The sequence below is a fragment of the Panthera tigris genome, chromosome B4 (assembly GCF_018350195.1).
Source record: "Panthera tigris isolate Pti1 chromosome B4, P.tigris_Pti1_mat1.1, whole genome shotgun sequence".
Classification (NCBI taxonomy): Eukaryota; Metazoa; Chordata; class Mammalia; order Carnivora; family Felidae; genus Panthera; species Panthera tigris.
The window spans coordinates 78,619,100-78,634,598 of record NC_056666.1 but is presented as its reverse complement, the minus strand read 5'-3'; the positions used below and the strand labels follow the sequence as shown (position 1 = coordinate 78,634,598).

Below are 15,499 nucleotides of genomic sequence, written 5' to 3'. Positions count from 1 at the left end.
TAGAACTGGGGCTCTAATCCAGATTTCCTAATTTCCCATCTACATTTTCTTCCATCACCTATTTCCATCATGCCAAGTGGCCACTGTATATCTAGCAGAGACAGACCTATATACAGAAGTGACTTTTAGGTAATGAAAGATTGTAAAAAGTGCTTAGATGAGGTGCAAATGAAATGGTATGAGAACGCAGAGGAGGGAAAACCCTCTGATCTGGAAGGGACATCTGGTGATGGGAGGCGACCTGGGCAGCCCTCCCGAGAGTGGTAATAAACACCCTTTAGTAGGTGCTCAATAAATATGAGTATCCTTTCCTTCATATAATGACTTGGGCCTAACTTTCCTTAGGTTACACCCAAAGCTTCCCTTCCGTAACAGCCAGAGGTTTCATGCCATCGTGGTTTTGCATCCGAAGTTCTCTTTTCCTGGAATGAACTGTCCTTCCCAGAATGAGCGGAAGGTGACAAGACGTGGAGCTCGGGGGGGGGGGGGGGGGGGGGGGGAATAAAGAGCACATGGTAATAGCATAGCTCTGGAGAATAAATATAAAGCACATGGTAACAGGCGCACGAGCTATGGAGGCCAGCCTCAAGATCTGCATCTGCAAAAAGGAGATAATGATAAGATTCATTTCATAAGGTCATTTCATAAGGCTGCTGGGTGGCTTAAGAGGACATTCCTATGAAGCTTGCTTTCAGCGTCGTCTGTGCCACAGAACGAGCGCGCAGGCAAGACTGGCAGCAGCTGTAGGTGCGCAGGGACCCTCCCCGCTCGCCCCGCCCGGCGCGGGAGCCGCCCCTTGACCGCCCAGTCCGCGCCCACGGCGGCCGGCACGGCGCCCGGCGCGGCGTCCGCGCCGCCACGTCGCTGCCTCCACCCTCCCACCCTCGGGTTTACCAGCCCCTACCCTGCGCTAGGTAGCCAGTTCACCGGGCCGCGCCCGAGCCTGCCTGAGTCCTCCCATTGGTTCTTGCAGATGCCTGTCGTCCTGGGCCGCTGCAGATTGGCCGGGGAGGGTGGGGATGGGCGGGCCTCGGAGAGCGTAGGAAGGGCGGGGACCCGGATGTGTGTGGTGGCGGCGGCCGAAGAGCTAGTGTGAGGAGCTGAGAGGCCTATGGATGAGGAGAACGCGGCGGCCCCGGTAGGCGGGGATCGGGGGGGGCGGGGTCCCGGAGGCTTCGGGTCCCCCCCCCCCCTCGGAGCCTGAGGCGGGAGGCGGGGGTCCTGGGCGGAGGCTTCGGGGTCAGAGGCGGGGCCTGCGCCCCGGTGCCTGGGCTTCCTGCCTCGGGACCCTCCTCGGCCCCGTGCCGGGCCTGGGGAGACTGGGTGTAGTCGCGCTGACGAGCCCGGCCCTCCTGCCCCAGGGTCTCGTCTGAGGGCCAGGCGGTGTCCGGGCTGGAGGCGGGACCCGGTGCGGCCACCGCTCGCGGGTGCCAAGGCTGTGCTGTTCTGGGCGAGCGGACGTCCTTAGGTCTGGGGGCCACTATCTATCTGGGGTGGAGCCCAGGCGGCGAGTGAGGAGAGCAGCCCCGCCGGTGCCAACCCTTCTGGGCCACGTGGTGCCTGTGGCTACCGCAGAAGGGTGTAACAAGCGCATTGGGGTCGAATTCAGCCCAGCTAAGGCTCATTTAAGCACCTACTGTATGCAGGGTACTGTCAGGCCTTGATGGAACCTCTGTCCCAATGTTTGGGCGATGGGAAGAGAAAAGTACCTCCCATTTTCGTCACTTTTGGCTTCCAGGAAAAATTCATTCGTTCATTCATTCATTCATTCATTCATATATTAGCACCGTTGGTGATTTAAATATCCAGGTCATCCTAGTCCTCTCCATCTTCACTGCTACCCTCCTAGTGGATGCCATCTCTCATTGGAGCTGCTCCAACAGCCTCTTACTTGTTCGCCCCTTCTGCTCTCACATATCTGTGATCAGTTCTCCAGCCAACAGCCTGAATGATCTTTAACATCTGATAAACCTTAAAAATCCCGTCATTTCCTTGCTTAAAACCCTCCAGAGGTTTCCTGTCCCGCTTGGGATAAAATCCAGACTCCTTAACCTGTGGTCTGCTCTGGCTCCTGGCTTCTTCCCATCTTCTTCTTGAACACTCTCCCACAAACATTCCCTACGCACCAGCCACCCTGGCCTTTGTATCCCTCTACCGTGCCTGCCTTCCACCCCACGACCTGTGTCCTGGCTGGCCCCTCTGCCTGAAATACTCTTTCTTGAGCTTGTCCCACGCCTGGCTTCTTCTTAACTCAAGTGTCACCTTAGAGAGACTTCCTCTGTCCGCTGTATCCAAAGTAGTCTTTAGACTTTACGCCTTTATTCTGCGTCACCCCATTCTACTTTTTTCCTCTACTGTCCGACGTCGTCAGGTCCGTGTCTTCCCTGTCACGCCTCCCGCACTGGAACGGAAGTGCTGTGAGAACAGGAATCCCACCCATCTTGTTCACAGCTGTACTCCTAACACCAAGAACAGTGCACATAGTAGGAGCTCAGGAAATGCTGGATGTAGGGACGAGGTTGGGGATTGTTGACTGACTTTGAGTCCAGTGCCCTCTCCACGTTCTGGTGTGCTCTGGGCCCTGCCTCCTTCTCAGTCTCCTTCTCAGTCTCCTTCTCCCCATGGCAGGTTTGTTCTCATGAACAAGATGGATGACCTCAACCTGCACTACCGGTTTCTGAATTGGCGCCGGAGGATCCGGGAAATTCGGGAGGTCCGGGCTTTCCGATACCAGGAGAGGTTCAAGCACATTCTTGTAGACGGAGACACTTTGAGGTGAGTTTAGGGGGAGTGCTTCCACATTTTCCTTCCTCTGCCAGGTCTTAGAGATGAAAAGGGGTCTTTTCAGAGGCAGACGACTGTTGGCACCTGCCCTGCTAGGGCCTTTGACCCTGGAGGCCTTTCTGAGTGGAGCGGTGTGGAGCTGTGTCTCTGGGTCACTCTGTCCTGGTCCACATTAGAAGCAGTCATGTAAGAGAGAGGAAGCTGCTGGTGTGTCGAGTCGCCCAAGTGCCTCGTTGAGGGGACTCCAGTGGGTGTGTGGCTTGTCTGGGTCTCCTTCTGCCTGCATCTCAGGGGGTGGGGTTTGGTGGAGAGTAGCCGTTTCAGAGGCAGTGGATTTCCTGTTTTGGGAGGACAGTCCCACAGTGCGTCCTGCCCACCAGTTTCCAGCCCTTTGGCTTGTGTGTTTGTGTTTGTTTTCTCTCTCTTCTGGCTTGAACCCCTTCCCTGACTCCTTCTGAGCCTAATTCTGTCACAAAGTTGTCCCTGAAGTGGGGGGGGAAGGAAGTAGTGCTGTTTAGCCTGAAGGCAAAAAAGTTGAGGAGTGGGGACTGAATAACCGTCTTCCAGTCTACGAAGGGCTTTGGTGCAGAGGATAGAGACCAGCTGTGCTTCAGCTCCACTGAAGACAGAGCCAGAGAAAAAGGCCAAAGCTGCAGCATGAGGGATTGAGGTTAGACAGGGTTGTGAGACCCCGGCTAGGCAATTAAGGGAGGTTCCGCATTCTTTTCCTCCTAGAAATGAAGGAGCCACACTCATGTTGGTCTGATGTGGGTTGGACCCTGGCTGGAGGCAGCAGGAGGGGTGGGTGACCTCAAGTATCTTGTTACGGTGTCTGTGCAGATGTCCCGAAGTGTGGCCTGATAGATTCTCCTCTGTGTTGGCCCTTACCGGGGGATGGGGCAGCGGTGAGGATGCTGAGGCCCTACCCCCACTCCTGGGCTAGGCTGCTAATGAACTCCCCCCCCCCATTCTTCTGTTAGTTACCATGGAAACTCCGGTGAAGTTGGCTGCTACGTGGCTTCTCGACCCCTGACCAAGGACAGCAATTATTTTGAGGTGATCAAGGCAGTGGGGGGGGAGGGGGGGGAGAGCAGGGGGTGAGATTGTTAAGCTCCAAGGAGATTCTTGCTCTCTTCCTTTTAATTTGCCATCAGGGCTGTCTTCTTGGCTGAGAAAAGGGCACAGAATACCATGGTGCCTCAGCTGAGAGATAGATGCCCCAGTGCTGTCACCCTGTCTCTTCTGTTCTCCTGCCCCTCAGCTAGGGGAGGAGTTATGACCCACACCCCAGACTCGGACCCATGTCCTTTCCCACTTCCTAACCCGAGCCCAGCATCTGCTCATTTTCCTATCATTTTCCATAGCTTGCAAATGATTTTCTGAGTAATCATGACAAAGTAGGCCCCTGGTCTCCCCAGTTCTCCCCTCAGTGTCCTTTCTTTTTCTTTGATTACCATGTTTTCTGTCTCTTTGAGGCTCTTTGAGCCTTTGATGTCTGACTCCCCTTCCCCACCCTGGCAGAAATTCATCTCGATGCCTGCTAACTTCCTTCCCCCTGCGCTCTTCCTTGTAGGTGTCAATTGTGGACAGCGGGGTGCGGGGCACCATTGCTGTGGGGCTGGTCCCTCAGTACTACAGCTTGGATCACCAGCCTGGCTGGTTGCCTGACTCTGTAGCCTACCACGCTGATGATGGCAAGTGAGTTGCCTCCTGTGGAACCTTGTCCCTTTCCTGTGGATTCGGGAACCTTAGATATAAAGGACTACCTGGACGTGGTTTTTGCCATTCCTTCACCTGTCTTGGGGTATTTTCATAGACTTTTCTGATCAGGATGGGAAGGTGGCCTGATAGCTACCCTGGGAGGTTTGCAGACTTGGAGGGGAGGGTGGAGCTCATGCATGGACACAGATGCCATCGCAGGGTGACTGGGAGCAGCAAGGTAGGCCCCAGGGGTCAGTGCCGTGGAGAAGTTGGGAGGCCAGGCTCAGGTCCTGTGTCTGTGCTGCTCTGTTTGCAGGCTGTACAATGGCCGAGCCAAGGGCCGCCAGTTTGGGTCAAAGTGCAACTCCGGGGACCGGATTGGCTGCGGCATTGAGCCCGTGTCCTTTGATGTACAGACTGCCCAGATCTTCTTCACCAAAAATGGGAAGCGGGTGAGTGGGAAATCCCAGGTGGGAGGGATTTAAGCGTGTTGAAGCCATCCGAGGATCTGTGGGAGTGGAAATCATCTCCTGGCTGGGCTTGCTCAGGGACCCATAGGCTTTAGTTCCACCTCCTTTCAGGCCAGCCTCAGGTTCTCCTGAAGTCTGTGTATGGGACAAGACACTTTCCCTGCCCAGGGGAAGCCAGGACATTGGCTAGATGATATGTGCACAGGGGTGGGTTAGTGCAGTGGAGGATGGGCAGAGATTGTAGGGGACCGAATTGGGTTATTTGGGGGAAAGTTTTGAGCAGAAAAGGAGAGGAAGAGGTTATAGCCTGGCTGCATAAGCTGGAGGTCCTCTTCGGAGATTTGACTTGAATGCTTTTGAGGGATATGTCCGTTCTGTGTTTATTTTTCTTGTTTCGCTTCTCCTTTCCTTCCCTCTTTGGAGACAGGCTAGTAGCGGTGAAGAGATGGGTAAGAGCGATGGAAGAGAGACCCTCAGCTGTCTTTCGTCTCCTTTCCTGCTCCATCTCCCACCCTGGGAAGATTGCTCTCTCAGGCCTTGGTGGGGGGCGGGGGGCCCTCCTTAGCTTCTGTGCCTCTAGAACACACACGTGCCGAAAGCATTTGACAGCAAGTCAAGAGATTTATGTCTGCCCTCTAGCTTTGTGGATACCTTGCTTGGCCAGGCGTGCTTAGCAACTTTTTAAACTTTTCCGTACCTCTGTTTTGCCGTCAGCGTGTGTGGTAGTTATTTGTTGCATCATCTCAAAAGTACCCTTGTGAGAATTAGGTGAGCTGTGGAAAAGTGAGCCAGGTGGCAGCTCCCTTCCTCCCTCCCTCTGCTGCAGGTGGGCTCCACCATCATGCCCATGTCCCCAGATGGACTGTTCCCAGCAGTGGGCATGCACTCTCTGGGTGAAGAGGTGAGGCTGCACCTCAACGCTGAGCTGGGCCGCGAGGACGACAGCGTCATGATGGTGGACAGTTACGAGGACGAGTGGGGTCGGCTGCATGATGTCCGAGTGTGCGGAACTGTAAGTGGAGGAGAGGGTGGAGTGGTGGGGGTTGGACCGGGAGGCCTGGGCTGAACTCTGTGGGCCACATATGCATGTCTGAATTGCTTAGAATGGGGAGTGAGGACAGTGTCTTTTATAGGGTTTTGGGAAACGGGAACTTGGGGCCTTGACGCAACTTCTTGAATCCAGATCTGTGTTCTCCTTAGTGCTGATTGGCTGTCTTCCTTTTGTGTCACTGAGAGCTCAGGTTAGTTGCTTTACTCTGAGAACAGCAGTAGTTCTCCTTTGCCTTCTTTGGTTCTTTTTGCATCTGGTGGCTTCCGCTGCCCTGCACATCCGGGCTCATTTGGAGGCGGGATGCCTGGATCCTCCTTTCAAAAGCCCAGTCTTAGCTCAGCTGGCCCAAGCTCTCCACTCACTGTGCTGCAGGTTATGTGTGGTCACAAGCCCTGCTCCTGTGGGGGAAGGTTCTGAGATCTGTCTTGAGTAAGTATCAATGTCAATGTCTTCTGTCTTCCCCCTACATTTTGATAGAGGAATGCGAATGAAGGCAAATGAAGGTTCATTGACAATCCTTGACCCTCCAGAGTCTGCTTTTTTAATACACCGTTTCCTCATACCTGCTTTGGTCTCTCCCTGGATTTGAAACTTTCTTGGGGAGTGTATGGACCTTAGGAGAGGGAAATTCTTCACATCTACCCTCGATGCCTCATGCTGGGCTGGGAGTGAATGGATGCTGAGTCAGGGGTCTGGCCCTGGCCTCCAGTGGGCTGCTCCGGCCTCCCACTTCGAATTGTCCCTCTGCCGCCCTCTTGCTCCCGGCTCAACCTTTTTCTCCACCCTCTGGCCTTCTCACCCCAACCCAGGCTGTTTTCAGCTTAGCCTTTGATAGCAAAACAGAAGCAGTGGGGGGTGGGAGTGGGTTATGAGCAAGGCTCCCCCCATTTCTGGAGTTCAAGGTGAGTCAGACTCAAGGAAAATGGCAGAACGTGTGCCCTCCTGCTGCTCCTGACACTCTGCACCCCCTCTGGCAGTGGGGTCTGAGGACCGCAATGGCGGCAAGCCGGGAGGCTTCAGATGCCCACTCTTTGATCCTCATCTCTTTCTTTCCCCCTTCCGCCATCATTTTGACAACATCTACAGAGTTGAACTTGGGACTGAGCCAGGGCGATGTTCCAGCTCTCATCCCTGACCTCTCCTGAAGACTGTTTTCCTGGCATCTTTTCCCTGCCTGGACCTGTCCCCACTCTGGCCCCAGCTCCTCCCAGGCAATCTTTTTTAATTGATGTAGAATCCTGTAGACATTTATAAATAGCCTTCCTTCCTCTCCGCCCTCCCCCAATGCCCTCAGGTCACACATTTGAGAATTTTTTCTTTCTTAGACATAAGCTGTTTGGCTCTTCTCTCAGACCCTCACCCCAGCTGGGGACAGCTGGCAGGGTGGGCACACTGTTCCCTGAGCACCTGCTCCTCTGGGGTAGACTGGAGCATGAGCCTCTTGAGAGATACATGCCTTTCTTCTTCTCTTGCCAGCGACTCCATCTTTCAAATGAGGGTGACATACCCGGTTTCTTCCTTCCATCCCCTCGGACCCTATCCCTGCTTGTCTCTTGCCCTGCTCCTTCTTGTCCCTTCTGACCATCCATTGTGTTTGTGATCTGGGGATCGGAGTTGTATCTCCTGGAGGAGCCTGGGAGAGGTCATTTGGGCTATTGGAGGCCTGTGCCTCCCACTTCTAAAGATGTATAGCTCAGCTGTTTCTCCATTTTGCCCTTCCTGTTTTCCTGTCCCCTCTGTGGGGAGCCTTTCCCTGGAGCCTCAAGACCTCCGCTGTTGGATGGGCCCTGTTTCTCCCGCCTTGGGTGACATTCCCGGTAGAGCGCCTTTTAGAACCATAAAGGTCTGGGGGAGGCTCTGATGCCATCCAGTCCAGGGCTTCCCAGTGTGGAGCCGAAGACCATTCACCTTGACATGCAGGACGTTTAGCATCCTTGGCACCCAGACCCAGGGTGCTGGGAGCTCCCTCCCCTAGTCTTTGTGACAGCCCTCATGCTCCCAGATCTCTTGTGCGATTGATGAAAAAACAGCACCAGACAGAAGTGAAGAGACTTGTTCAAATGTCAAACAGTGAATTAGTAGTGAAACTAAGTCCAGATATTTATTCTTTGATCCCTTGCCACCACTCTGTCCACTGCCAGACACATGCTGTGCCCTTCTCCCCAACTCCTCTTCTGTAGCCCGTCATCTCTCCTCCTGGCCCTTCTTGTAAGGTGAATCGGGGTTCCTGGGCTTTAAGTCCCCAGCTCCCCTGTCAGTCTCCTGACTAGCTCTCTTAGCCCACGGCCCTTTTGGGTGAGCTTACCTTGCTGCCTGGGACCCTTTGCCTCCTGGGCCTTTCTCTCAGTTTGGAGTCTCTGTTATCTTCTCTCTTCCCTTCTCACTGGTTCTTCCTACAGAGAAGAATGAATTCCTGACCCTCTTTTTTCCCTCCAACATTAAATTATGAACAATTTCAAACATATGGAAAAGTTGAAAAAATGGTTCAGTGTGCACCCATTTACCTGCTACCTAGCTTCAACAGTTGATATTTAGTTGTGTCTGTTTGATCTGAGCACCTGTATATAGACAGACCTGGCTCTTTCTTGAGTGGAATCCTTCCCCCTGCATCCTGTGGCCTCAGTTTCCCCTCCTGAAGAGTCCCTCCTTTGCAGAGCTCTGAGGGTGTTGAGGAACCGCTGCTGTGTTTGCTCAGGGATGGGGGTGTTACCCCTCACCTCATCCCTGCCCCCAGGCTTTGCAAAGTGAGGTAATGTGTGGAGGGTGGGGGGCAGTAGGTAAAGCTGGGGGATTAGACTGATTCTGTCTTTGTTTCCTGCTCATAGCTCCTCTGACAACTCCTTAGTGATGGAGCAACGGCTTTGGTACACAGAGAGGGGTGAATAAGGCCTCACCCTCCAGGGGTCCTCCCGGACCCAACCCAACCCAGGAGGAGACCATGTTGAGGCCTGAGCTGGCCGGTGGGGAGTGTGGAGCACGTTCTTGGTGCCTGTTTCAGCTGCTTCTAGGCCCTCAGGGCACTGAGCCCTCCCTTGCTCCTGTCAAGAGGGATTAGGGTCTCTGCTGGCAAGAGGAGGAGGGCGGATACCAGCCAGAGAGAAGTGGCTGAGGAGGCGCTACTGGGAGGTGGGGGGTTGGAGTGCAGGAGGCTCTCTGCACTCTGGCCCGCAGCTTCCATTCTGTGGCTTCGAGTCCACCTGTTTGGCCTCTCAGGGCTTTGGTGCTATGGGGAGGGAGGCTCAGGAGTCGGGGGGCTTGAAAGCACTGAGGAAAGGATGCCCTTACCCCACCAAAGATGTGGGGGAATATTCCTGCTGCTTGGGCATTATTTGAGAAGTACTAAGAGGAGGGCAGCTGGTCAATGGGGACAGAGTAATCTGGGGCGTGCTCATCTGTCCTAGGGGAACGGTGACCAGTTCTGGGGCCTTTGGGGCTGCTGGAGTTGGAGGTAAGGGCTGAGATGAAGGGTCATTTCTGTCTGTGATGCGAAGTTACAGTCTGTTGTAGCTTTGGGTGACGGTTCATGTTCACGGAGCATTGATACGTGGGTATGTTCTGGTACACCCCCCGTTTCCTGATTTAGGGAAAGGCGGAACATGTGTTGATCACCTGGGGGCAGGCTCCATGCTGAGCACTTGACACACTTCATTTAGTCTTCTCTCGCCCATTTTAGGAAAATTCCTTTTACTGAGGAAGAAACTGTGGCTTAAAGGAGCAAAAGTCGCTTTCTCGAAGTTAGCTTCTAGTGACTAAGAGGAGTTAGGATTTGAACCCAGGTCTGTGTGATTCTCTTTCCAAACTGAAAGGCATTTGAGGCACAGATGAGGGACCAGCATTGAGATTCTAGCAACTCAGACCCTAGGGGCTAAACCTCCCATCTCCACTAGGTTGCTAAAGCCCTAGTCTCAGGAGGGGAGGAGTGAACTCAAGCTAGGATCTGTCAGGGAGGCCACACTCCCCACCTGCCCCTGTAAATGCTGAGAGAGGATCAGATGAATTGGGGCAGTTTACACCGTAAGGGGAGGGTGGTTCTTCTCTTGCAGAGGGCGGCATTTGCTGGGACCTAGTCTTCCAGCTGTCGGCAGTCTGTCTGAAATGCTGTGCCAGGTGGGGAGTGGGTTTCAGAGTCCCACATTAGTGGGTTTCGTCCTCCTGACCTTTTAGCTGGAGGAAGCGTCCCCACCCTGTCCACAGACAAGACTGCAGTGGCCACAGTCCTCAGGGCTGAGGCAGAGGGAATGGTTGGGCGGGTTTTTCCCAAGGATCAGGATCTGGAGCCGCTGCCTCTTGGCTCTGGAAGTGGAGAACACTGTGTTTCCTACGCCGAGGCCAGTTGGATGGAGTGGGTCGAGGGCAGCTGTGGGATCCCCCACCCAGTTCTGCAATGCTGGCCGGAGAGGGTGGGCTGGGGGGCTCCTCGCACTGGGTGGAGCGTTAAGCCAGTTAATGCACACCAGGCTCTACCCCTCCCGGCTTGTGGGGAGATGCCGAGGAGGAACCCAGGCCCAGCAGAGGATACAGGACCTTGAGGGGAAGTCCAGCAGTGTGGGCCTTTAATTAGTACCCGGTAAATCAGAACATGGCCTGTGGGGGAACCCCCTTGTGGTGAAAGAAAGCAGTGTGAGCTAACCGAGAAGACCTGGGCTAGGGGTGTAAATAAAATAGGGTCAGCATAACCTGAAACACAGAAGGTCATGGCTGGAGAAATTTGAAAAAAAGCCTGGGTGTGGATGTAGGAGGCTTCCCATGCAGTTCTGGCTTTTCCTCTGGTTGCCTCTCCCCACCTCAGTTCTCTTTTGGAGAGGAGGGGAGGACGGACTTGAGGTGGCAGGGCTTTGGGGATCGAGGGCTGAGAAGGGGACCCCGTCCCTCAAGTGTTCTGTCTGAAGGGGTGGTGAGGGTGCAGGCCCTGCCTCTGCCACAGACACCTAGGCTTTTGCACTGGTGCAGGCCAGCATAATTCCTTTCCTGTTCAGGCAGGAGTTCTTTGGGGGTGAGAGGCCAGCATCCCAAGGCTTGCCAGGGATGAGTGGAGGAGGTCCCCAGGCAGTGTTTTCTTCTGGGCTGGAGGGGTGGGAGGGTAGACTAAAGTCTTGAGGGGCAGTTTGGCTAATTAAAAAGGGATTAAGGACTCCCAGGTGATGCTGACGGTGAGGAAAGAGGGGATGGGGTTGAGTCATAACCCCACCATTACCATGACAACTGATAAATAAATCCTCCCAGCTTGGGGGTGGCCGCCCCATCATGCCCAGGCAGGACCATTGTGGAATTGAAGAGCCCCAAGAGTCCCGTCAGTCGCCTCCCCTCTCCCTCCACCTCCACACCCCTGCTCTGAAAGGGCCGAGAGGGGCTGTGAACAGGAAAGCCTGCCTTTATGTCTCCGGCCTGCCTGCTCCCCTCCTTCACATTAAGTAAAGAGTGGAGCTGGTCATTCTGGGTTCCCTGATTCCCTGCGGCCTCCCTGACCCAGCTCTGTCCACAGCCAAGTCAAACAGCCCTTGAGAAATCACGTCCGTCCCATCCTAGGCAGAAGTGGTTTCTGAGCTGTCTCCCCTCCCTCAGACATCTGGAGTTGGCACCTAACCTCTGCATCCTCCCTGTCCCCATTAGGCCCCCTCATGTCTCCTCTCAGCGCAGGCTTCACGTCCTCACATCTCTTTTTCTCCTGTCCAGGGCCCCTGGGTAGACCTCTTCTAGCAGGGTCGTTCAGGGCAGGGAGGTGACAGCCTGGAGACCCCTAGTGTGGTCCTGGGTGCTCAGCCAGCTGGGGTGCTGTGCTGCTGCCCGCCTCTCCCCCAAAGCAAGGAGAGGGGCTTTGGCTCAGTAGGTAGATGGGTGCGGGGCTCAGCCCTCGTGCCTGTGCTGCCTCCTTTGCTTCCCCCCCTCCGCCCCATTCTCCCATGCCTGCCCAGAACGCTGGGGCCCAGTTTCTTCTAGGATCTTTTCCCTTCCAGCCAAGGGTTTGTCACGCTCAGGAAACTGGTCCTGAGTGCCTCTGGACCAGGTTTCTAAGGGCAGGTGTCAGTCTACCCTCTGCACCACCTGCTGCCCCTGGCTCTTCCCCCACAGCTGCTGGAGTACTTGGGCAAGGGCAAGAGTATCGTTGACGTGGGGCTGGCCCAGGCCCGGCACCCGCTGAGCACCCGGAGCCACTACTTTGAGGTGGAGATCGTGGACCCTGGAGAGAAATGCTACATCGCCTTGGGGCTGGCCCGGAAGGTGGGGACTCGTGCCCTGGAGAGCTGCTCAGCTCTGGGGCTGTTGGAATGGGGCCCAGAAGCTCTTGGGGAAATCGGGGAGCAGGGGGGCAGGCTGTGGAGGGAGAAGGGTCTTTACCCGAGCATGGTTGTGTGTGTTCGCTGTGGGAGGGTACGCACCCCCCATGACCCACAACCAGATAGAGGGTCCTGACTGCAGCACTCAAATGGGCCTGCAGGTGGGGTGGGGGCAGCCTGCAGCCCTGGCTGCGAAAGCCAAACACCTTTGTCACCTTCCCTGCGTCCCCTGCAACCTCAAGTGCCTGAAGGAGGTGGGAGGCTGCAGGGGAGTGAGCAGCCCTCTGGGGTTGTAGCCTGTTTCAGAAGGTTGAACGTGCAGATGCCCTCTCTCCTGTTCTCTTTCTGTGCATGGGACCATAGGTTTTCTCTTTCCTTCTTGGTGCAGGATTATCCCAAGAACAGGCACCCTGGCTGGAGCAGAGGCTCTGTGGCTTACCATGCAGGTGGGTAGGGGCTGCCCCGGGGCAGCTCAGGCCGTGGGGGCTGTAGAGGCACAGGGACATCCATTTTCCTGACCCCCAGCGAAAGGCCTCCCCTCCAGCGTCTGGCTGGTGAGACTTTCCCCTGCTGCTGTCTCATCTCCCCTTCCCAAGCTGCTAGTGCTTTCTCTTCGTCTGTGTTTTTCCTCCCGGCCTGAAAAGCGAGGGGAGCCGAAACAGGGGCGGGAGATCTGGGCCCAAACTGGACATTCCAGGCCTCTGAGTTGGCTCCCTCTGCGCCCTTCTTGCAGATTCTGCAGTTTCTTTTTTTGGTCTGCTTCATTTCCTTTAAGGCTTTCTTTAGAAAGGAGTTGCCATGAGCTCCCAGTGCCATCCCCATCCCCTCCTCAGCCCCTGTCCCCTCTCCCTTCTCCTGCCAGCATCTGAGGGAGTCTGCTGCCCCTTAGCATCTTGAGCGAATATTGTGTCTCTCTTTTTTAATATGGTGCCCTCTTTCTACTCCTGTCTTTCCATCTTTGTTTCACCTTGACCCCTTCCCTTCCTCAGTGCCAGAGAGGGAGAGGAGCAAGCATTCAACTTCAAGCAGGGACCTTTCTCTCGCCCGGTGGAGGGTAGAGGATCAGCCCTTCCTTCAAGTGTGTGTCTTCTCCCTCCCCTCCTCCCCCTCTCCCCCCCCCCCCCATAGATGATGGGAAGATCTTCCACGGCAGTGGTGTGGGGGACCCCTTCGGGCCACGCTGTTACAAAGGGGACATTATGGGCTGTGGAATCATGTTCCCCCGGGACTACATTCTGGACAGTGAGGGTGAGTAGGTGGGGGTGGCTGACCAGGCTGGTCAGGCAGATGGTGGGGGCAGTACCACGGGAGCTCAGTTTCCTGGCCTTCTAGGTGACAGTGATGACAGTTGTGACACAGTGATCCTGTCCCCAACTGCCCGAGGCGTCCGGAATGTCCGGAATGTCATGTACCTGCACCAGGAGGGAGAAGAGGAAGAAGAGGAAGAGGAAGAAGAAGAAGATGGGGAAGAGATTGAGCAGGAGCATGAGGGCAAGAAGGTGGTGGTGAGTGGGGACAGGGTGGCGTTGGACTAGGGTTCTTGGGCCTGGGCAGGGGCTGGCATCATTGGGGAATAGGACCCCCAGCCAACGCAGGGAAGAGGGGAAGGCCTGGCCCTGGGCGTGTTCTGTTCTGAGGTGCTGGACGTTGCCCAGACTCTGGTGGGGAGCTGGTTTCCAGACGCCCCCTTGTGGTCACTTCCCACATCACCCTAAGTCTCTCCCCGCGAGGGCTTCTGAGAGTTGGCAGTGCTTGGGGTTCAGGCCTGTGTGGCTCTAGTAGCATCATCAGAAGAGGCTAGAGCCCACCTGCTCCACTCCTCTACATGCCTCCACCCCCAGGTTTTCTTCACTCGGAACGGCAAGATCATCGGGAAGAAGGATGCTGTTGTACCTTCTGGTGGCTTCTTCCCCACCATTGGAATGCTGAGCTGTGGGGAGAAAGTCAAAGTGGATCTGCATCCCTTGAGTGGCTAGGGGCTTCTTCCCTAGACCTGCCCCATCTCCTTTTCCTCGCCCTTTGCAGAACCGGGTGCCCAGTTCCTGCCTTCCCCAAGAATTTGCTTACCCAGCAGGCCCCCAGGGAGTTCATAGTCCCTCCGGTTCCCCCCAGATCAGGCCCCTGCCGAGCTCCTGTGTGCCCATGTTTCTGACCTGGTGCTACCTCGATCATCAGTCAGTCCTGGGCCCGAGTCCCTGGTTGGACAGAAACAGGCCCTAAGAATGGAATTGGTATATTGGTGGGTCCCGCTTGCTTTGGCTGGTGGACTCCCGCACCTTTTCTTTCCCCACCGGCCATAGGAGTGGAGAGGAGTGAGCACCCTGTCTCAGCTGCTATTTGGGCATGAGGCTTTGCAGGGGGTGGAGTAGAGACATCCCCCTCCTCTATTTATCACAGTATTTCCCGTTGCATCTCCCTTTTTTGCTCCCTGTCCTCATTGTGAACCAGTTGCTGCTGTTATCCCCCTGGCTGGGCTCAGGGGGCTCTGTTGGGCCTCTCTCTCCTTCCACTGACTGCTGTCCCAGGAAGACTACTCTAGGGTCTCTGTTCTTTCCCTTGAGAGCCCGCTTTCTCCTTCATTGCCTGCTTAGGCACCGTAGTCCCGCAGAGAATCTGAGTCTCTGGCTCCCCGCAACTGTACACACAGTCGGGTGCCTGTTAACGTGTTGAATGGAGTGAGAGAGGGGCTGCCAAGTGAGGGGGCCTGGGGCCTCTGCTCCCATCCCCTCCTTGCCATCCTTGGGACACCTGTGGTACCCTTGTCCCTAGTTCCCTGGGATGCACGGTGAAGGCAAGACCCGGAGCCGTGGTCGCAGGCGCAGAAGGCGGCTCGGCCCCTCACTCCCCTTCCCTGCTGCACCCGTGTCCCAGCTTGCTGCCCGTGCCAGTTGCCTGTTTTGCTTCAGTGTTTGATTCTAGCACTTACATACGTCCTCCCCTACCAAGCCCTCCTGTCTCCTGCCGCCACGACCCCTGACCCCCTTCCCATACAGTGACTTCTCCTGGGAGGAAGAGGGAGCGGGAGCTGTTAGCCTTGGTTTGCACAGAGTGGGTGGGCCTTGGGGAAAGGGGGTGAGCTGCTGTGTTGCTGGTGTCCCCCCTTTGGCCCTCCACTACGATGTATGAAATGTATGTACAGCCCAGAGATGTTTATACGGCCAATAAAGATGGAGTTTCTGTATTTATCAGGATGGCCTGGACAAGGGAATCCTTTCCAG

General features: G+C 55.6%; 1 protein-coding gene across 1 annotated transcript; it reads left to right on the top strand.

Annotated features, from left to right (window-relative positions):
• The first annotated feature begins 1,048 nt into the window (after window positions 1–1,048).
• On the top strand, window positions 1,049–15,469 carry SPRYD3 (SPRY domain containing 3). The gene is made up of 11 exons (XM_042992370.1): window positions 1,049–1,138; window positions 2,629–2,775; window positions 3,765–3,840; window positions 4,358–4,482; window positions 4,802–4,937; window positions 5,782–5,967; window positions 12,076–12,225; window positions 12,670–12,727; window positions 13,410–13,529; window positions 13,614–13,786; window positions 14,123–15,469. Exons 1-11 carry the CDS (start codon window positions 1,116–1,118, stop codon window positions 14,255–14,257), a joined length of 1,329 nt encoding a protein of 442 aa, XP_042848304.1. The 5' UTR covers window positions 1,049–1,115; the 3' UTR covers window positions 14,258–15,469.
• The last annotated feature ends 30 nt before the right edge of the window (window positions 15,470–15,499 follow it).

Coding starts and splice junctions, on each gene's coding strand:
- SPRYD3 (XM_042992370.1), top strand. CDS start 1,116: ATGAGGAGAACGCGGCGGCCCCG. Junction 12,226..12,669: donor CCTTGGGGCTGGCCCGGAAG/GTGGGGACTCGT, acceptor TTCTTGGTGCAG/GATTATCCCAAGAACAGGCA. Junction 13,530..13,613: donor CTACATTCTGGACAGTGAGG/GTGAGTAGGTGG, acceptor CTGGCCTTCTAG/GTGACAGTGATGACAGTTGT.